The 22,607-nt window shown below is 53.2% G+C and overlaps 1 protein-coding gene across 1 annotated transcript; it reads left to right on the top strand.

Annotated features, from left to right (window-relative positions):
• Nucleotides 1-8,874: 8,874 nt before the first annotated feature.
• LOC127034031 (C-factor-like) lies at nucleotides 8,875-15,639 on the top strand. Its single transcript, XM_050922451.1, has 6 exons — nucleotides 8,875-9,166; nucleotides 9,634-9,685; nucleotides 12,061-12,248; nucleotides 14,129-14,287; nucleotides 14,785-14,904; nucleotides 15,424-15,639. The coding sequence occupies exons 1-6, from the start codon at nucleotides 9,020-9,022 to the stop codon at nucleotides 15,535-15,537; spliced, it is 780 nt and encodes a 259-aa protein (XP_050778408.1). The 5' UTR covers nucleotides 8,875-9,019; the 3' UTR covers nucleotides 15,538-15,639.
• The last annotated feature ends 6,968 nt before the right edge of the window (nucleotides 15,640-22,607 follow it).

Below are 22,607 nucleotides of genomic sequence, written 5' to 3'. Positions count from 1 at the left end.
CAGGAGCCCTGGGTCAGGTCATTCCAGTTACCACGCCGTCAGCCGTTCCTGTGTCCTCAATAAACCGACTGTTCTAATGCAACAGCCCTGCCATTGGTTGGATTTGTACCATTTAGCCAGCCTGAAAGCTGGGCAAGCGCTAACCCCTCTATGTCCAGCAGAGCGTAAAGGCTGGACTCCCAACCCCGGGGCTGTGCCAGTGCCAGGGCTGTGGCGAGTGAGATCAGGGCAGCTCAGCACCCAGAGGGCAGTAGGGCCAGGTGGTCAGGAAGCTGATTTCAGACTTCCTGCTGAAAGAGTCTGCGAGACAAAGCGGGCTGCAGAGAGCCAGTGAATGGCAAGTGAGGGCCTAGAAACGCCTCCAGAGAGCGAAATGAGATGGCAGGTGCTGCAGGAGAACTGGGGTAGCCCTAAATGTATGGAGACCAGAGCCCGGGCTCAGTACTACAGCAGAGCCAGGGGGCTGGAGTGAGACTGGGGGCTATGGGCAAGGCTGCTCTGGCTCCTTGGAGACCTGCCGATGAAGGAGGGGCTGGCAAGGCTGGGGAGAACCATTCTGTATCCAGTGCAGCTCGGCTCCTGCCAGGCAGTCTGTGGGGTTAGAGCCGTTCTCTGCCTGGCTACAGCTGGCTACCCAGGACATCGGCGCAATAATTGAGCACCTCTCCCCTGTAATGTCTCTGCCTAGCACCTCGCCCATGACACCAGGTGGAGCATCCATGCCAGGCAGCTCCTCGACCTCCCCACCTTGGTGCAGCCCCTCTGGCTTCTGGGCTGGGAACTAGACACTAGCACTGTTCTCCAAAGAACACGACAAACTCTCCCCTGCCCTCTCTCAGCCACACACACAAAGGACACAGGGCTGGGCTGGACCAGACCAGCTTCCTGCACCATATGCAGCTTCGTCCATGTGATTAGTGAGATGGGGGTGAAGCTCCAGTAACCGTTAGCCAATCTCCAAAGACAAAGTGCTGCATGTGCCGGGGCCTGACTTGGAACAATACAAAGCTGCCAGCACAGCCGTGGTCGTACGGAACGGCACAGCCCTTGACAGCAGCCACACTGGAGCCACGTATGAAGCTATGTATTTACCCATGTACGCACACGGGAGGGAGGAAGCTCCATGCGCCGGGCCAGGGCTGACAGGAGAGAGCTGCAGGGCGAGAGGGCTCATGCTGGCAGGGCTCTCTGCACAGGAGGTTCAAATGAGCTGCTCTGCAGGACCTGTTTTACTCTGATTCTGGGGCCAGCTGAGAGTGTGGGGATGCCAGTGCCCAAGCGAATGAGTCACTGGCTCCCAGCAGCTGATCAGGACAATGTTCTGCTGCTCAGTTTGGGCTGATAGGAAGCTGGGACCCTCCCCTGCTGCTGGGCGCTCTGGCAGGTGATGTCCGAGCGAGGGGCTCATGTCTCCAGCCAGGGCCAGGGGTTGCTCCAGTTTCCGGTGCAGCTGAGTTTAGCTCTCAGGTGCGGTGGGGACCTGTACCTGTCAGTGGGGTGGGTTAGCCTCCCAGGCCAGCAGGCTGGGGAGGGGGTCCCGGAGCCTCCTCCTGTGAGGCAGAGGGAGTTGGAGCTGCCTGTATTCAGAGGATTTCTCCAGCACCTTGGACTGAGCGATTACTGAACCCCACACCAGGAACTGAGTTTTCTAATCGGTCCTCCCAGCCTAGCCTCTGGGGTGGACAGCGCTATGGGGGCGGGAGGGTGTCTCCACGCACACAGCTCAGGCCACTCGCGGAGGTGGTGTAACCACGGTGACAGGTGACGCTCTGCCCGCGGTGCAGCAATGTCCTCGCTGAATGCCACAGCGGCTGGGTTTCAAGTGCAGACCTGCCATGCGTACCCCTTTGGGCAGCTCTGCAGGGGCTGGCTTTGGACTAGCAGCCGTGGGCCAGGCCGGCTTTAGGAAGTGCGGGGCCCAATTCGAACATTTTGGGCGGGGCCCTGGCAGGCATGACTTAAAAAAAAAAGGGAAAAAAAAAGCCTTTCATTTCTTTCATGTATTATTTACTTTCCATAACTCTATAAATAATAAAATTATATATTATATTCATTGCATCATACATGCTGTTGATTGGTTATTAATGACTGCGGTTTCAGATGTGTGGGTCCCAGGTGCTCCCTGCCCCCCTCATTGAAGCAGGTGTGCAGGGTTACTGCCCTGGGAACTGCAGGGCACAAGTGGACATGGGTCTGGCTGGAGGCAGGGCAGGGGCTGACTGGAGGTAGGGTCTGGCTGTAGGCAGGGCAAGGGGTGCAGGGCTGGTTGGAGATGGGGGTGTGCGGGGCGGGCTGGCTTCAGGCAGGGCCGCGGGGGCATGCAGCAGGGGTTTGCAGGACTGGAGACAGAGGAGTGTGAGACTGGCTGGCTTCAGGCAGGGGGGTGCAGCAGGGTTTGGCTGGAGACAGGGCAGGGTGTGCAGGGCTGATGCGGGCAGCAGTGTGTGTGGGGCTGGCTGGCTTTGGGCAGGGCCACAGGGGTGTGTGGCAGGGGTTGACTGGAGATACGGCAGGGGGTTTGACGGGGACTGGCTGTGGGCACGGGGTGCAGAGCTGGCTGCAGGCAGGGGGAGCGGGGCTGGTGTGGGCAGGCAGGGAGTGCAGCAGAGGCAGCTGGAGCCCCAGCCCTTTAAATAGCCCCCAAGCTCCCTGCTATCCCAGGGCTTTGGAGGCTATTTAAAGGGCCTGGGACTCCCCAGATTCTACCCCGCCCTGGACCTTTTAAATAGCCGGGGGTGCCCTGGGGAATGCGTTGGGGTGGCGGGGCTCTTGCGGCTATTTAAAGGACAGGGGTGTCAGAGGCAGTTGGAGCCCTGGCCTTTTAAATAGCCCCCGGAGCCCCTCACTACCCCAGGGCTCTGGAAGCTATTTAAAGGTCCCGGAGCTCCAGCCGGGAGAGCGGGACTTGCCGCACTCTGGCCGGGGCTCCAGCCAGGAGAGCGGGGACGTGGGGCTTGCCGTGGTCCCGCCAGGGCTCCAGCCGGGAGAGCGGGGCTTGCCGCGCTCCCGCCTGCTCTTCGCTTAAGGGAGCGGGACCACGAAAGATCTTGGAGCAGCCAGGGACCCCGGTGTAAGTTTAAAAAAAAAAGTGTCTAAAGGGTGGGGCCCGATTCCTGGGAATCGGGCGAATCGGCCTAAAGCCGGCCCTGGCCATGGGAGTTACTGGGGTGGGGTTACGTGCCATTTGTGGCGGTGGGATTGTCAGCTTTGGGCTTGGCTACACTGGAGAGTTGCAGTGCTGGTGGTGGGTTTACAGCGCTAGAACTTAGTAACTGTCCATACCTGCAAGGCACATGCAGCGCTGCAACTCCCTGGCTGCAGTGCTGGCTGTACACCTGGTCTGCCTGGGGTGTAACGATTGCAGCACTGGTGATGCAGCGCTGCTCATCAAGTGTGGCCACCAAAACTGCTGTTATTGGCCTTCAGAGTATTCGGAGGTATCCCAGAATGCCTGCTCAGCAATGCTGCTCATCAGTTTGAACTCTACTGCCCTGGCCTCAGGTGACCTGCCCTTTAAATGCCCTGGGAATTTTAAAAATCTCCTTCTTGTTTGCTCAGCCAGGTGTGGAGTGCTTATCTAAAAAACAAACACAGCTCCTGTTTGCTCGAGCAGAGGCAGGCAGGGAATGTCCACAGCTCGTGTTTGCTTGAGGAGAGAAACAGTACGGAGGGGGGAAGGGGGATGGAGTCTGTTGGAGAAGCTGCTTATCTGGTCTGAAGCCTTTTTGCAGTTAAGAGTGATTGAGAGAGGGGTGGGGGAAATGGCCGGAATTTGCCAGGCAGGGAGCTGTCACAGTGTGTGCTCCAAAAATCCGCACTCTCTCTCCCCCATACTCCTTGTCACACTCCACCCCACCCCCCTGTTTTGAAAAGCACATTGCAGCCACTTGAATGCTGGGACAGCTGCCCACAATGCACCACTCCCAACAGCCCTGCAAATGCAGCCACCTGCCCAGCCCAGGGCCCCAGAGTGCTGGCTCACCCAGATGGGCCTGGCACTAGGCCCACAAATCATAGCTTATTAGGGTTGTCATCTTGCCAAACCAACCTGCTCAAAGCAATACCAAACCCCAACTAAATCCCCAAATGACCCCCTCAAGGATTGAGCTTACAACCCTGGGTTTAGCAGAGCAATGCTCAAACCACTGAGCTATCCCTCCCCTCACAAAGGTCAGTCCACCAGGCCTGGGCCCACAAAAGGGCTATCCCCTGATATCCTTCGTGCCTATTTATTACTGCTTTCATAGTCCAGCCAATCTGAGAAGGCCTCAGTGAGAGTACCGCAAACTCACACCTGCTCTGTATACCTAACAGAGAGAGATGTGTGGTTCTCAACATCCCCATAAGAAGCCCAAACTCTACACTCAGTGCAAATATTGCATTGGGTGAGAACAAAAGGGAGCCTTCAGCTGCTGATATTGGAGAGAGGGAAGCTGTGTTTTCTTGGCAAACTGGCCCAAAGTCCTCACGGAGTGCTGGCTACCTGGAGAACTTGTGCATGCAAAGCTCAGCTACTTATGTGCATGAGCAAACAGGAGCAGCTCAGTTCAAGAGGCCCTTGCCCTGCTTCCCCCATCACTTACAAAGTGCCATTCTGGGCCAGTTTCCAAGACAAATTGCCAGTGATAAGGAAGCAATTTGAACAAACAATGGCTGGAACAGCAAAACATCACTGATATGGAAAGAGAATGGCATATATTCAATGGCAGGAGCTAGAAGTTAAGGCAAAGGTGGACAGACTTAAGCTCGAGCTCAAAAGGATAAAGGAACAACAGGACCTGTATCATCCTGAAAAGCCAGCTCCTCTCAACGACAAAGATGGGGCTAGAATCTGTCCAGTTTTGAACAGTGTTGGTATGTTGTTTGACTCTAAAAGCAGTTGTCTATGTGTAACCAAATTTACCTCATCACTGCCACCTTTTATGTAAATGCTTTTACTGTGAGTTCGGGTGAACGTCACCCCATAACTTGTGCAGAGAATGTAAAAATCTATGGGAAAAGCGGTTTAGGGCAAATTACAGCTGCTGACATCACACTTGTTAAAGCGGATCTTGTCAAAGAGGAGGATCGTTCACCAGATAAGAGTGAATACTGTAATCCTCTATGAGTTTACTGTAAGGGTATTCTACACTACGAAATTAGGCTGATTTTATAGAAGTTGATTTTTAGAAATTGATTTTATACAGTCGATTGCATACGTCCACACTAAGCGCATTAAGTTGGTGGAGTGCGTCCTCACTACCGTGGCTAGTATCAACTTACAGAGCGGTGCACTGTGGGTAGCTATCCCACAGTTCCTGCAGTCTCTGCTTCCCGTTGAAATTCTGAGTTAAGCTCCCAATGTCTGATGGGGCAAAAAGTGTCACGAGTGGTTTCGGGTACATGTCGTCAGTCACCCCTCCCTCTGTGAAAGCGATGGCAGATTATCGTTCCACACCTTTTTTCCTGGGTTACCCGTGCAGACGCCGTAGCACGGCAAGCTTGCAGCCCACTCAGCTCACCGTCATTGCTGCTGTTGCAGACTGGAGGCTTCTGCCTCAGGCTGCTCTTCAAGACAGCAGCACTGCGTGGTCGCACCTACCCCAGCCTATCCCTTGCTCCCATGGCTCATGAAGCCTGGACAGAAGTAAGGAGCAGTTCAACTATAGGCTGAGCAAGTGCAGCATGGTGGTAGAATGTGCCTTTGGATGTTTAAAAGCTCGATGGCGGTGTTGGGCAGACCTCAGCGCAACCAACATTCCCATTGTTATTGCTGTTTGCTGTGTGCTCCATAATATCTGTGAGAGTAAGGGGGAGACGTTTATGGCAGGGTGAGAGGTTGAGGCAAAGCACCTGGCATCTGATTTTGAGCTGCCAGACACCAGGGTGATTAAAAGAACACAGCAAGGTGTGCTGTGCATCAGAGAGGCTGTGAAAACCAGTTTCATGACTGGCAAGGCTTCAGTGTGACAGTTGCCTGTGTTTCTCCTTGATGCAAGCCTGCCCCTTTATTGATTTTAATTCCCTGTAAGCCAGCCACCCTCCCTCCTTCGAAATAAAGTAAGTATTGTTTTGAAACAATGCGTTCTTTCTTTAGTATTTAAAAAAAAATGAGATAATAGACAAGGTAGCTTGGGTGGGGCAGGGAAGGAGGGAAGGACAAGGCCACATTGTTTATTGTAGCCACACTAAAAATCAAACTGTTTGAATGACAGCCTTCTGTTGCTTGACCAGCCTCTAGAGTGGAGTGACTGGTGCCTGGAGCCGCCCCCCACCGGCATTCTTGGGCGTCTGGGCAAGGCGGCTATGGAACATGGGGAGGAGGGTAGGCGGTTATACAGTGGATGCAGCAGGAATCTGTGCTCTTGTTGGCTTTCCTGCAGCTCCAACAGACGATTCATCATGTCAGTTTGCTCCCCCATTAGCCTCAGCATCGTGTCCTGCCTCTGCTCTTCACTTTCACTTAATTCTTTCCTGGCCTCTGCCACTCAATGCCACCCTGCATTAAGCTGTGCCCTATGAGTGCAGGAGGACTGCATGAGCTTGGAAAACATGTCATTGTGACAGGGCCGCCCAGAGGATTCAGGAGGACTGGAGTCTTTGGAGGCGGGGGGCCCTCACTTTGGCGGTAATTTGACGGCGGGGGGTCCTTCCACTCCGGGACCAGCCGCTAAAGTGCCCTGAAGACCTACGGCGGGGACCACTGCTGCCGAATTACCGCTGACGACCAGGCACCTCAGCAGCTGGTCCTGCTTCTGCGGCAATTCGGTGTCGGGGAGTCCTTCCACTTTGGGGCAGAAGGACCCCCCCACTGCCAAAGACCCAGAGTGGAAGAAGCTCCGGGGGCCCAGGCCACATGAGAGTTTTCTGAGGCCCCCGGAGCAAGTGAAGGACCCCGCTCCAGGGACCCCACAAAACTCTCATGGGGGCTCCTGTGGGGCCCGAGGCCTGGGGCAAATTGCCCCACTTGCCCCCTTCCCCCCCGGGCGGCCCTGCATTGGGAGTGTATTTTTTTCGCCTTCTAATCTGCGATAACCTCAGGGACAAAGATGATAGGGGGAGCATAGAAACATTCTACACTCTACGATTCTGGGGGGACTGCATGGTCACCTCTGCAACTACGTGCTGCTGAGCTCACTATGCTGACCAAATGGGAAATGAAATTCTAAAGTTCCTGGGGCTTTTCCTGTGTACCTGACTAGTGCATCAGAGTTCAAAGTGCCTTCCAGAGCAGTCAAAATGGAGCACTCTGGGATATCTTCCGGAAGCCAATACCATTGATTTGCATCTGCACTACCCCAAATTCAACGCAACAAGGTCGATTTTAGTGCTACTTCCCTTGTCAGGGAGGAGCACAGAAGTCGATTTTAATAGCCCTTTAGGTCGACGGAACGGGGTTGGTTGTGTGGTTATCATTTTTAAATCGACCTAACGGGGCTAAATTCAACCTAACCCCGTAGCGTAAACCAGGGCTAAGTGTGCCTTTAGCCAGAATCCCTCGTGACTGGAATGGTGCTAAACATGGAGTTATAGCTGATGTAAGGAAGCTATTGCCTAAGGATCTTTTGATTGGGGATGATATTGAAGCTTTGTTCAGTCAGGCTGATGTCATAAATCAGTCACAGGAAAAAAATAACCCTTAACTTGTGTATACAGGGTCAAGGACTTGTCTATGGAGTGTTTCACCGGATGTTTGTCTGAGAAAGATGGCAGTTTATGTGTGCAAAGAAGCAGTGCATATGCAGGAGAAATTGCTGAGTGTCTGATATCTCAGAAGTGAATCTGGCATTAGATAAGTCTCAGGGAAATGTTTCTAGTGGGGCAAATTAACGTTGGTGATCAGGTTAAAGCCCTGACTGAGGGAGGAAGGGGACAGTCTTGGTGAGTGTTGGATTGTTGGCTAGTAAAGCTTGGGAAAATATGCTTAACCAATGGAAAAGTGATTTGCTTAAAGAAGCTCAGTATAATGTGGAGAATAGCAATTTATCTGTTGGGAGTGGCATCTTGCCTGTTATATTACTTATACCAGAGGTGGCAAACTACAATCCGCAGGCCACAGCTGGCCCATGGGACCCTCTTGCCCGGCCTCTGAGCTCCTAGCCCAGGAGGCTGCCCCAGGCCCTCCCCCACTGTGCACCTCCCCCACAGCCTCAGCTCACTACACCGCTGGTGCAATGCTCTGGGCGGCGGGATTATGAGCTCTTGTCAGCCAGCGCAGCTGCAGAGTCGCGGCCTGACCTGGTGCTCTATGTGGAGTGGTAGCATGGCTGGCTCCAGCCAGGTGGCGCAGATGCAGAGCCGCGGCCTGACCCGGTGTTCTGTGCGGAGTGGTAGATTAAAGCCTAAAATCAGACGCCTGGTACCATGCACATGGATGTAGTTAAAGTTTCATAACGTTGATGCACTAACTGTGGACAATGTAAAATTGAGACCCTAACCTATGTGGAGTGTGCTGCACAGCCTGAGCTTTTCCCCAGTCTTCATAGGACAATAAAATGTAGGGGTCTTGCCCTGCAGTACCTTATAACAGATCATTTCTCTGTAAAACTACGTCCCACAGCCCTTGAAAGCCCTTAGTAGGTGCCGTGCGGCTCAACCAAGTCAGGGGAGTGGAGAATGAGTTTCACCATGTTGAATATTAACTTGCCCAAACTCTTATTACTTCTGTGAGACATTGCAAACCCTGCCCAGTGTAAAAGTCACCCTGTGAAAATGCACGAATCCATCCGAACCCTAAAGCTTCCGATCAGCCTCTCCCCTACCCCCGCCATCTCCTTTTCTGCGCTGCACAGCTCCTCCCTTCTGGGGAGCTCCTCCAATCCATGGTGACTCACACACCCCTGCTAGGGAAGCCTCTGCTCAGCTTCCAGAGATTTTACTCTGCGCGGGGCAGGCTCCAGGTCTTGGTGTGGAATCAGGGAGCTGGAACCCAGGAGTCAGACCCTGTGTAACCCCAGGTGCAGGGGACGTGGAGGCCAGAACTAGCCCAGCTCTCGCTGAGCACAGGCCCTGCCAGCTGGGGCACAGGCAGGCGAGGACCATGGCTGGCTTTAATGTCCGCAGCATTCTGGTGACTGGGGCCAATCGGGGAATCGGCCTGGAGCTTGTCAAGCAGTTTCTGGAGAAATCAAACCCACCCGAGTGGGTCTTTGCGACCTGCCGGGACCCGGAGGGAGAGCGAGCACAGGTGAGAGCGGGGCGAGGTGAGAGGGAGTTAGCTGTACCTGGTGGTGGGGGAATCTAAGTGAGGGGCCTCCAGCACTTGGAGCCAAAAGCAACAGGCCCGAGCAGGAGAGGATTTCAGCCCCTGCTCCAGGCTGATGCTCCCTAGCGCATAAGCTGGGGACAAGATCTGCACGGGACACATGCAAAGTTAGCACAGCGCATTGAGGAAGAGGGCGGGGAGCACAGGTGCCTGTCTCCTAAAGGGAACGGGGAAACGTGTCCCTGGCTTGACCACACTGAGCTAGATGATGCCGGTTTAGACACCCTGCTGCAGACCCCGAAAGCCAGGGCTGGACCCTGCGCATGGGAGCTTTGCAGGCAGATATTGACTTGGTCCGGGATAGCAGCAGGGAGCTGGACTCTGTCCGGTCTGACCGTCCCTGCAGGCTGGCGGCTCCGTCAATAATCGTTGACTTTATTCTCTTCCAGCAATTGAAGAACTTGGCATCCAGGCATCCAAACCTGGCGATCGTTGCGCTAGGTAGGTGCCCTGCCCTGGGCCCAGAGCTGAGGCTCCCTTGCTCTTGGTCCCTTCGTTCCCTGTTCCCCGTCCCCCTGTCTCCGTGTTCCTGTTCCTTGCCTGGTTGGGAGTCACTGTTTGTGTTATTCCTGCCTAGGTGTTAGTGAAGGGGAGGGTGCCTAGCAGCCACGCTTCTCAGCAGAGCAACTCCCAGGTCTCCTACGTCCCACTCAGGCTCTCTGGGCTTGGTCAGAAGGAGGCCCAGGAAGTTCCTGGTATTTGCAGATTGTCCTGCGTGCCAGACAGGCAGGGAAGGGATGATTTTGATTGAGACAGGGGCTGCCTGTGCCATGTATGAGCCTGGCTGGTTTGGGTCTGAACAGGCCTCACTCTCTTGGAGACAGATTTGCTTTCATAGACTCGTAGAATCAAAGAATATCAGGGTTGGAAGAGGTCTCAGGAGGTCATCTCGTCCAATCCTCTGCTGAAAACAGGACCAGTTCCTAACTAAATCATCCCAGCCAGGGCTTTGTCAAGCTGGGTCTTGAAAACCTCTAAGGAAGGAGATTCCACCATCTCCCTAGGGAACCCATTCCAGTGCTTCACCCCCCTCCTAGCGAAATAGCGTTGCCTAGTATCCAACCTAAACCTCCCTCACTGCAACTTGAGACCATTGCTCCTTGTTCTGTCATCAGCCACCACTGAGAACAGTCTAGATCCATCCTCTTTGGAACCCTCCTTCAGGTAGTTGAAGCTTTGGAATCAGTTTCATGAACAGGGAACCAATCCCAGCCTAGGGATCCTGCTAGGGCCAGATTAACAAACTAGGCCAATGGCCAGGGACCAAATTCATGGGGGAGCAGCCCTGGCTCAGGCAGTAGCCATAAAGTGGCTGGTCTGGTCATGCCTTTGGTCTGCTGGGACCAGCAGCTTATCCTGCTGATGTTTGGAGTGCTGCTCACATGACTGAGGATAGGAGGAACAGGGCCAAATCTGAGTGCGTGGCACAGTGACTTCACACATAAGGTCACACCAGTGCTCAGGGCGAATATCATAGATTATTAGTGTTGGAAGGGACCTCAGGAGATCATCTAGTCCAACCTCCTGCTCAAAGCAGGACCAACCCCCCAAATGACCCCCTCAAGGCTTGAGCTCACAACCCTGGGTTTAACAGGCCAATGCTCAAAGCACTGAGCTACCCCTCCCCTCTTTCAGTAATAAACCCCTTGAAGTAGGGTTAACAACCCTTCAGGACTGTCCTGGATTCTCCAGGAATTAAAAAAATTATGTTTAATTAATGATTGTTATGTGATGAAACCTCCAGGAATACCTCACACAAAACTTGGCAACCCTCCCTTGAAGGGGCTCAGCCTATCACCCCTCATGTGACCCCCTCTGCCCAGCCCCCCAGTGACACCCACTCTTAGACCCCTTGCCTAATTCCCACCGCTCAAGGACCCTCCTCCAGCCAGAACCCACCCTGTCAGCCCTCATGTGATCCCTGCCCCTCACATGATGCCAGGGTCCCGTTCCTCACTGATGTCCACATGGGGCCCAGCCTGTCACCCCCCATGTGACCCCTTGCCTGCAGTGACAGCCCCGTGGGGACCAAGCCAACCCCCTCCAGGATCATCCCTCCTTTCCCGCAGCCTATGTGCCGCTGAGACCCGCCCGTCCGTTCCGTCCCGAGCCCCTCCTGGCTTGTGCGATGTTTTCGGTGACATATCAAAATGACTATCAAGCTCTTTTGTTGAACCAGCTTTTTCAGTAACCCGAAAATGCTGCTGATGGTTCTGATTTAAAAAAATGCTGCAAACACTTTTTAATAGGAAAAATCGGCATGTTTCAAATGCTGCCAAACAACTGTGCCATCAGGGCGCTCTCCCCTGAAGGGTGTTCTCATGGGATGATGAAAGCTGGGAGAGGGTGAGCCTGCCAGAGCTCTGATGGCAGATTTCCAACCCTGCTCACCCCTGGGAAGATCCTGTTGGTCCAACACGCCCTTCCCCCTGCCCCATTAACACTCTCACTGCCTCAGTGCTTTGCACTCGCCCCGCTGACTCCTGGTCCCCCCGATTTCACTCTCTGGCTTTGATGCTATCCATCCTGCCCTTGCCATGGCACTCCCCAGTTCTGGCTAGCTGTGTTTATGAGCTCCCGAGTCGTTAGCATGGCTCTGTAGAGCAGCCTCGGCTTCAGATCTCCGGGAGAGGGGTTAGCGACAGGGTGGAGGAACCACACCTCTGAACTAGGGTGACCAGATGTCCCGATTTTATAGGGACAGTCCCGATTTTTGAGTCATTTTCTTATATGGACTCCTATTATCCCCCACCCCCTGTCCTGATTTTTCACATTTGCTGTCTGCTCACCCTACTCTGAACCCCCTGTCTCTATAGAAGCTACTGACCCAGCCAGCATCAAGGCAGCAGCTACCAGAGTTGAGGAGCATCTGAAAAGTTCGGGGCTGAATCTGTTGATAAACAATGCTGGGATAGCGAGGCTGAACACACTAGAGTCTGAGACACCAGAGGACATGTCCCTGGTGTATGCAACCAACGTGACAGGGCCCCTGCTGGTAAGCCAGGTAAGGGCCCCGACAAAGGGCAGGTTGCTGGCTGCACTGAGGTTTGACTTTGCGTAGGCCAGAACTTCTCCCTTTCACCCCAGGGCTCTGGTTCCTGGATCAGTGAGCCAACCTGGTGTGTGTGTGTGTGTGTGTTTGGGGGCTGGTTTTTGGCATTCATCACAGTGTACGTGTCAGGTGCATTATGAGACTGTAACCAACCAAGAAATGGACCCAGAGGCCCTAACGCTACCCCAGTGGGATCTGAGCCAAGAGTCCAGCTCCTGCTGTAGAGGCCATCTCCTGAGAGTAGGGATGGGCAAACCTTTTTGGCCCGAGGGCCACATCGGGGTTGCAAACCTTTATGGAGGGCCAGGTAGGGAAAGCTGTGCCACTGCTGGACTGGCCTGCTCTATCTCTGTGCCCCAGGGCTGGGTTTTTCAAAGGTGGTTAAGGAAGTTGGGCACACAAAGCGCGTTGACAGTGAATGATAGTTGGGCACCTAAATCCCAACCTTATGCTGTGATAAGTTGTCACTGAAGTGTGTGTTTGCATCTAGGTACGAGGTACTTTCCTCTCCCCCAGCAGCCCAGCCTTCTGCAGGGACAGGTATTGGACAAGGCAGTTACTGATGAGGCTGTCTTAGCTCTGATCATAGGTGCTCTGTTTTATACTGAATAGGCCCACAAGTTTTTGCTGCTCCTCTTATACTGAGTGTAGGATTTGAAGAAGCCAATTGTATTGACCTAACCGGGCTCTTAATACCTCCGCGCTAAAACTCCCATTGACTCGGATGGAAGCCGAGTTAGCAGGGGCAGCTCCAGGAACCAGCACGCTAAGCGCATGCCTGGGGTGGCAAGCCATGGAGGCGCTCTGCTCTTTGGCGGCATGCCTCTAGAGGGTCCGCTGGTCCAGCAGCTTCGGCGGACCTCCCGCAGGCGTGCCGCCAAATCCGCGGGACCCAGAACCTCCCTGCTGTGCTTGGGGTGGCAAAATACCTGGAACTGCCCCCGCGAGTTAGGCCAAAGCTGCTGGTATTTGACTATCCTACCCGATTTCTGCAGCGTGCTGTAAGTACAGCTCAGCGTATTAGAGAGGAAATACTTCCATGTCAGTGAGTCGAGGCCTCTGTCGAGCACAGATCTAGAGCAGGGACTCTCAAACGTTTGTACTGGTGACCCATTCACTCAGCAAGTCTCTGGGTGTGACCCCCGCTTGTACATTAAAAACACTTTTTATATATTTAACACCATTATAAATGCTGGATGTAAAGTGGGGTTTGGGGTGGAGGCCCACGACCCCCCATGTAGTAACCTCATGACCCCTTTGCTGGTCCTGACCCCGAATTTGAGAACCCCGGATCTGGAGGGTGTGTACAATCTTGCAAGATACTCAGTGCAGGGCTCTAAGGTAGGGAAACAGCATATGATAGGCTGTATCTTTACAAGAAAGATGATAGTGGTGCCAAAGAGTTCTTCTGTTGCTCTAATAAATCCACTGCTCCGACAGGTGGTAGCTAGGGCAACGGCAGAATTCTTCCATTGACCTCGCACTGTCTCCACTGGGGCTTAGGTTGTCTCTCAGGGGTGCAGCCCTTTTCACTCACTTTCTATTGTAAACACTGGCCTGGTACCGGGCTCTCCCGTTCACTGCCAGCGAGGGCAGAATGGGATTACCCAACTCCTAGAAATTAGCCTTTAAAACAGGACTGAGGCTGAACAAGTTGGAGGGCAGGGTGAGAGCATGGGCCAGGAGCAGCAAGCCCTGGGGGCCAGCCTGTGACACCTCTGGGCAACAGCTGGACCTACTTCAATTCAAATCAGAGTCCGCTGGCGAAGAGAGGAAAGTGGGTCCTTTCTCCTAAGCTGACCCGGGGGTGCTCTTTTCTCCCCATTGCCCAGGCGTTCCTGCCCTTGCTGAGGAAGGCTGCCAAGGGTAGCCCCCAGCCAGGGCTGAGCTGCAGCAAGGCGGCCATTGTCAACATGTCCAGTGAGGTCGGCTCCATCACGAATCTCTTTGCCTGGGAGTTGGGGCACGCTGTCTCTTATCGGTGCAGCAAGGTAGGGGGTGTGCCCCATGGGGCACCAATTCACGCTCGGTCCATGTTCCGCTACAGCAAAGGGGAAAGAAAAATCTTTCTTGCCTAGGGTGACCAGATGTCCCGATTTTATCGGGACAGTCCCGATTTTTGGATCTTTTCCACATTTGCTGTCTGGTCACCCTATTCTTGCCCCGTGGTTTATCCCCCAGATTTGACCTGCCAGGCCAGCATTCAGGCCAATCTCACTCTGCTGCCTCTTGTGGGAAGCACGGCCTCCGGGTCACATGATGCTTGGTCACCTGACCCCAGAGCGCAAACCTTGGAACAGGACTCTGGGTCCTGCACGTGGGCCCATTGCAGTGAGAGGTGGCGACTCAGTAACATGCTGATCATCCCCAGTTGAGAATCACACACTGCAGCTTGCATCAGCTGTCCCCCTTGCTCACCTTTCTCCTGGGGGTGGGTCCCTGCTCTCCTCACATGCTGCTGTCTCTGCTCATGGTGTCTCGCCCACAGGCTGCTCTGAACATGCTCACCAAGTGCCAGTCCTTGGGGTATGAAGGAGACGGGATCCTGAGCATCGCTGTCCATCCTGGCTGGGTGCAGACTGACATGGGGAGCACAGGCTCCCACCAGGTAGGTGCTGAGTGGGAGAGGCCAGTCGTAGCCACATGTCAAGGGCAGAAGTTAATCGTAGGGGGAATGGTTACACTGGAGCCTGTTCCCTTATCACCCCCGCCCCATATTGATGACACCTCTCAGAGGCTCCCAACACAGCAAGGCGGTCGTCAGGACCCAGCTCCCTGGGGATTCAGTGCTGTGTCCTGGGCGTTGCTTCCCAGGGCTGCTGGTCCCATGGTTCCTTGATAGCTCAGCATTGCACAACAAACCCTGCCGAGCTGCTGCCTTGAGGAGCTGGAGGGGCAGGAGATGGTCATCTGTCTCCATTAGGGCTTAGGTTGTCTCTCAGGGGTGCAGCCCTTTTCATCCATTTTCTATTGGAAACACTAGCCTAGGACCTGCCTCCCCCGTTCACTGCCAGCGAAGGCAGAATGGGATTACTAAGATCCTTTCCCAGATCCTGGCCCAGCCCCTGGTATCCTGGGCCAGCCCCAGGGCAGGCTTCTCCCCCTCACTCTCCTTTGCCCCCTGCAGGCTCCACTGACGGTGGACGTGAGTGTCCAAGGGATCCTGAACGTGCTTCCAACACTCTCCAAGAAGGACAACGGGACCTTTGTGAACTGGGAAGGGAAAGTTCTTCCCTGGTGAGACGCCCCCTGGCCATGCGACAGGAGTTCTGAGTCAGGTCATTCCAGTGACCGCGCCGTCAGCCGTTCCTGTGCCCTCAATAAACCCACTGTTCTAATGCAACAGCCCTGCCGTTGGTTGGATTTGAACCATTTAGCCAGCCTGAAAGCTGGGCAAGCGCTAACCCCCCTATGCCCAACAGAGCGGAAAGGCTTTACTCGCAACACCGGGGCTGTGCCAGGGCCAGGACCATGGCGAGTGAGATCAGGGCAGCTCAGCACCCAGAAGGCACAGAGCCCTGTGGTCAGGAAGCTGGTTTCAAACTTCCTGCTGAAAGAGTCTGCGAGACAAAGCGGGCTGCAGGGAGCCAATGAATGGCAGGTGAGGGCCTAGAAACGCCTCTAGAAAACAAACTGAGATGGCAGCTGCTGCAGGGGAACCGGGGCAGCCCTAAGCGTATGGAGACCAGAGCCTGGGCTCAGTACTACAACAGAGCCAGGGGGCTGGGGCGAGATTGGGAGCTACGGGCAAGGGTGCTGTGCCTTTCTGGAGACCTGCCGATGAAGGAGGGGTTGGCAAGGCTGGGAGACCCATTCTGTGTCCAGTGCAGCTCAGCTCCTGCCCGGCAGTCTGTGGGGTTAGAGCCGCTCTCTGCCTGGCTACAGCTGGCTGCAAAGGATATTGGAGCAATAATCGAGAACCTCTCCCCTGTAATGTCTCTGCCCAGCGCTTCGCCCCTGACACCAGGTGGAGCATCCATGCCAGGCAGCTCCTCGACCTCCCCACCTTGGTGCAGCCCCTCTGGCTTCTGGGCTGGGAACTAGACGCTAGCACTGTTCTCCAAAGAACACGGCAAACTCTCCCCTGCCCTCTCTCAGCCACACACACAAAGGACACAGGGCCGGCTTGACCAGGCCAGCTTCCTGCACCACATGCAGCTTCGTCCACGTGATTAGTGAAATGGGAGTGAATCTCCAGTAGCCGTTAGCCAATCTCCAAAGACAAGGTGCTGCACGTGCCAGGGGCCTGACTTAGAGCAATACAAAGCTGTCAGCACAGCCTTGGTCGTACGGAACGGCACAGCCCTTGACAGCAGCCACGTTGGAGCCACGTATGGAGCTATGCATTTACCCATGTACGCACACGGGAGGGAGGAAGCTCCATGGGCCGGGCCAGGGCTGACAGGAGAGAGCTGCAGGGCGAGAGGGCTCATGCTGGCAGGGCTCTCTGCACAGGAGGTTCAAATGAGCTGCTCTGCAGGACCTGTTTTACTCTGATTCTGGGGCCAGCTGAGAGCGTGGGGATGCCAGTGCCCAAGCGAACGAGTCACTGGCTCCCAGCAGCTGATCAGGACAATGTTCTGCTGCTCAGTTTGGGCTGATAGGAAGCTGGGACCCTCCCCTGCTGCTGGGCGCTCTGGCAGGTGGTGTCCGAGCGAGGGGCTCATGTCTCCAGCCAGGCCCGGGGGTTGCTCCAGTTTGCGCGTGCAGTTGAGTTTAGCTCTCAGGTGCGGTGGGGACCTGTACCTGTCAGTGGGTTGGGTTAGCCTCCCAGGCCAGCAGGCTGGGGAGGGGGTGCCGGAGCCTCCTCCTGTGAGGCAGAGGGAGCTGGAGCTGCCTGGCTGAATACAGATGATTTTTCCAGCACCTTGGGCCGAGCGATTACTGAACCCCACATCAGGAACTGTGTCAAGGTATATTTCCTCAATCTGAACCTTAGAGTCCAAAAGTTGGGGTACTATCATGAATTCCTCTAAGCTTAATTACCAGCTTAGATCTGATAAGCTGCCGCCAATCAGGAATTCCAGTGCCTGATACACTCTGGTCCCCCCCAAAACCTTCCCTGGGGACCCCCAAGACCCTGACCCCCCGGATCTTCACACAAGGAAAGTAAACCCCTTTCCTCACCATTGCCTTTCCCAGCCTTCCCCTTCCTGGGTTACCCTGGAAAATTACTGGGATTCAAACTCCTTGAATCACAACACAGAGAAATTAGGTCTCCTGGAAAGATAGACAGATTCAAGCTCCGTGAATCTAAAACAAAGGGATTCCACCCTTCCCCTCCCTTCTCCTTCCCTGTTAAGTACAGACTCAATTCCCTTGAGCCTCAACTAGGGGGAAAAATCAGACAGGTCTTAAAAGCAAAACTTTTAAAAATAAGAAAGAAAAAAGGAAAAGGTGTCTCTATACGTTAGATGGTAAAAGTTACAGGGCCTGTCAGCTTATAGAAACTGGAGAAAAAGTCTCCTCCAACAGAAATACCATTTAAAATACTTTCAGCCAAATTCACATTAAAACTCTACCAGCCAGATACACATTTAATTTCTACCAGCCAGATACACATTTACAAATAAAGAAAAACAATCAAAAAGACTAAACCGCCTTTCTACCTTTGTACTTACTAAATTTGAACAGAAGATTAGAGAGCCTGTAGGTACGTGTGGTTACTCTCAGAACCCAGAGAGAACAAAGCCAAACCCAAAAAACACAAACAAAGGCTTCCCTCCACCGAGATTTCAAAGTATATTGTCGCCTAATTGGTCCCCTGGTCAGGTGTTTGGTTCCCTGTTTGTTAACCCTTTACAGGTAAAAGAGACATTAACCCTTAACGATCTGTTTATGACACGCTCCCCAAATCGCAGACAGTGGGGAACCTCACTGGCAGTGATTTCTTCCTAGAACTTTAAAATAAACAGATTAATACAACACATGTACCTTTACATATACTACTAAGTATGCAAACTATGAGAGTTTTTACATTTCAACGACAAATTTTAACCAGTGGATTCTGGGAAACTTTCATGAGGGAGTGCATCAGCTACTTTGTCAGAAGCTCCTGAAATGTGTTGAATTTGAAAATCAAAATCTTGGAGAGCTAAACTTCATCGAAGCAATATTTTGTTGTTCCCCTTGGCAGTATGAAGCCACTTTAGCGCAGCATGGTCGGTTTGTAGCTGGAACCGTCGTCCCCAAACGTATGGGCGTAGCTTTTCCAGGGCGTACACAATGGCGTAGCATTCCTTTACACTGACTGACCAGTGACTTTCCCTCTCAGACAGTTTCTTGCTGAGAAACACAACTGGATGGAAGTTCTGATCCGGTCCTTCCTGCATGAGAACTGCTCCTATACCACGCTCAGATGCATCTGTGGTTACTAGGAATGGCTTGTCAAAGTCCAGGGCCCTTAGCACAGGGTCCGACATGAGCATCGCCTTAAGCTGGGTAAAGGCCTTTTGACGCTCATTAGTCCACTTAACTGCATTTGGCTGGGTCTTTTTGGTTAGGCCGGTCATTGCGGCAGCGATTTGGCTGTAGTGTGGTACAAATCGCCTGTAGTACCCGGCCAAGCCTAAGAAGGATTGGACCTGTTTCTTGGACTTTGGGACAGGCCACTTTTGGATAGCATCCACCTTGGCCTGTAGGGGGTTTATGGTTCCTCGACCCACCTGGTGTCCCAGGTAAGTTACTCTGTTTTGGCCTATTTGACACTTTTTGGCCTTAACAGTTAGTCCGGCCTGCCTGATGCACTCAAAGACTTTTTCCAGGTGTTCTAGGTGTTCGGGCCAGGAGTCAGAAAAAATGGCCACATCATCGAGTTAGGCAACTGCATATTAGCCCAGTCCTGCTAGTAGACCATCTACCAGCCTCTGGAAGGTGGCGGGTGCACTTCGCAGCCCGAAAGAAAGCACATTACATTCATACACACCCGCATAGGTGATGAATGCTGACCTTTCCTTGGCAGGTTCGTCTAGTGGTATTTGCCAGTACCCCTTGGTTAAATCTATTGTAGATATGAATTGGGCACATTCCAACTTCTCCAATAGCTCATCGGTGCGTGGCATTGGATAGTTGTCTGGACGAGTTACCGCATTTAGCTTACGGTAGTCCACACAAAAGTGTATTTCCCCATCTGGTTTGGGTACCAGAACTACTGGAGATGCCCATGTGCTGGTAGATGAGTGTATTATACCCATCTGTAGCATGTTCTGGATCTCCCGTTCTATAGCAGCTTGGGCGTGAGGAGACACTCGGTAGGGTGAGGTTCTAATTGGGTGAGCACTACCTGTGTTAATGGAGTGGTATGCCCGTTCAGTCCGTCCTGGGGTGGCTGAGAACAATGGGGCGAAGCTAGTGCACAGCTCCTTGATTTGTCGCCACTGCAGACGTTCCAGGGTGGTGGAAAGGTTCAGCTCTTCCATGCCACTGTCAGTTTTTCGTTCATAGTAGACACCTTCAGGCCACTCAGCATCATCTCCTCCCTGGGCTGTAAACTGACAAACCTGTAAGTCTCTGGAATAAAAGGGCTTGAGAGAATTAACGTGGTACACTCTGGGCTTTAGGGAGGAATTGGGAAATGCTATGAGCTAGTTAACAGCTCCCAGGCGCTCTTGGACCGTGAATGGCCCTTCCCATGATGCTTCCATCTTATGGGCCTGCTGCACCTTCAAGACCATAACCTGGTCTTCTACCTTGAAGGAACGCTCCCTGGTATGGTTATCATTCCAGACCTTTTGCTCTTGCTGAGTATCCTTTAGGTTTTCTTTAGCAAGGGCTAAAGAGTGTCAAAGGGTATTTTGTAGGTTGCTTACAAAGTATAGAATGTTAGTTCCTGGAGAAGGCCTAAACCCCTCCCATTGCTGTTTCACCAACTGTAATGGCCCCTTAACCTCGTTGCCATACACAAGTTCGAACGGTGAAAACCCTAAACTGGGATGTGGTACAGCCCTGTAGGCAAAAAGCAACTGCTGCAACACTAGGTCCCAGTCATTGGAGTGTTCATTGATGAATTTACGTATCATGGTCCCCAAAGTTCATTAAACCTTTCCACTAGGCCATTGGTTTGATGGTGGTAAGGGGTGGCAACGAAGTGATTCAGCCCATGAGTTTCCCACAGTTATTTCCTGGTTCCTGCCAGGAAATTAGGTCCTGAATCTGTAAGGATGTCGGAGGGCCAACCTACCCTGGCAAAAATGTCTGTTAGGGCCTGGCACACAGCTTTAGCCCTGGTGTTGCCTAGAGCTACTCCTTCCGGCCATCGGGTAGCAAAGTCCACGAAAGTCAGTAAGTACTGCTTTCCTCTGGGTGTCTTTTTTGGGAAAGGACCCAGAATATCCACAGCTACTCGCTGAAATGGGACCTCAATTATGGGGAGTGGCTGGAGAGGGGCCTTGATCTTGTCTTGGGGTTTTCCCCCTCTTTGGCACACCTCACAAGACCGGACATACTTGGCAATGTCTTTGCCCATCCCCTCCCAGTGGAAGGACTTCCCCAACCGGTCTTTGGTTCTGTTCACCCCAGCATGGCCACTGGGATGATCATGGGCTAAGCTTAAGAGCTTCCCTCGGTACTTAGTTGGAACCACCAACTGTTTTTGTGGATGCCAGTCTTCCTGGTGTCCACCAGAAAGAGTCTCCTTGTATAAAAGTCCTTGTTTTACAACAAACCGGGATCGATTAGAAGAGCTGAGAGGCAGTGAGGTGGTCCGTGCCGCCGCCCAAGCTTCCTGAAGGCTGTCATCTGCTTCCTGCTCAGTCTGGAACTGTTCCCTTGAAGCTGGAGACACCATTTCTTCCTTAGACTGTGGACTTGGGCTTGGTCCCTCTGGAAGCAATGTAGGTGATGGGGTTGTTTCCGTTGCTGGTGAACCGCTCTCCGCTGGTGCACCAGGTGGTATTTCAGGCTCTGGCTGAGCCTCTTGGGTGTGGTTGTCTGCTGCTTCTGCCAGCTCAGGCTCACCGGCGCCCTCTGGCTTTGGGGTTGAAGATGGGTTTGCAAGCGCTGGCGTCAGCGCTGGCAACAGTTCTGGTGCTGGCTGCTTTTCCAGTTCCTGGTCTGGGACTGGAGTCACTGTGGCTGTTTCAGTTGTTGGCATGGAATCCGGGTCCACTACCTCTGTCTGGGTCTCTGGTAACACAGACAGGGCCTCTATGGACGGCTCAGGAACAGGAATGGGTCTGGAAGCTTGCCTGGTTTGGCTACGTGTAACCATTCCCACTCTCTTGGCCCGCTTCACCTGGTTGACCAAGTCTTCCCCCAGCAGCATGGGGATGTGATAATTGTTATAGACTGCAAAAGTCCACATTTCTGACCAGCCTTTGTACTGGACAGGCAGTTTAACTGTAGGCAAGTCTACAGCTTTTGACATGAAGGGGTAAATTGTCACTTGGGCCTTTGGGTTGATGAATTTGGGGTCCACGAAGGATTGGTGGATAGCTGACACTTGTGCCCCCGTGTCTCTCCACGCGGTAACCTTCTTTCCGCCCACTCTCAAAGTTTCCCTTTGCTCCAAAGGTATTTGAGAGGCATCTGGGCCTGGGGATCTTTGGTGTGATGGTGGTGTAATGAACTGCACTCGGTTGGGGTTCTTGGGGCAGTTGGCCTTTAAATGTCCCAGTTCATTACACTTAAAGCATCTTCCAGTGACTGGTCACTGGGTCGAGGTGGGTTACTGGAGATTGGTGAGGTGAGAGATTAGGGAGTCTGTGGCTTTCCTTGGGTTGTTGGTGGGGTCTTGGGCTGTCCTCGGTTATAGGGTTTATTGTTGGTGTGCCCAATGGGGTATTCCCTCCCCTTGACAGTAGCTTTTTTCTTTTCTGCCACTTCCATCCATTTGGCTCCAATTTCCCCCGCCTCAGTTACCGTTTTGGGTTTCCCATCTAGGATGTACCTCTCTATTTCCTCAGGAACACCATCTAAGAACTGCTCCCTTTGTATCAGGAGGTGTAGCTCATCCATATTGTTAACCTTTGTTCCTGATATCCAGGCTTCATAATTCTTTGCAATGTGGTAGGCGTGTCGGGGGAATGACACATCTGGGTTCCATTTTAGGGGTCTGAACCGCCAACGGGCATGTTCAGGTGTTATCCCCATTCTGTATCTGGCCTTGGTTTGAAAAAGTTTATAATCGTTCATTTTCTCCTTAGGCATTTCAGCCGCCACCTCTGCTAAGGGTCCACTGAGCTGTGGCCTCAGTTCTACCATGTACTGGTCTTCAGGGATGCTGTACCCAAGGCAGGCTCTTTCAAAATTTTCTAAGAAGGCCTCAGTGTCATCATCTGCCTTGTAGGTGGGAAATTTCTTGGGATGTGGAAC

The sequence above is a fragment of the Gopherus flavomarginatus genome, chromosome 14 (genome assembly GCF_025201925.1).
Source record: "Gopherus flavomarginatus isolate rGopFla2 chromosome 14, rGopFla2.mat.asm, whole genome shotgun sequence".
Taxonomy (NCBI): domain Eukaryota; kingdom Metazoa; phylum Chordata; order Testudines; family Testudinidae; genus Gopherus; species Gopherus flavomarginatus.
Note: the sequence above shows the minus strand (reverse complement) of the source record. Positions and strands in the feature narration are given on the sequence as shown.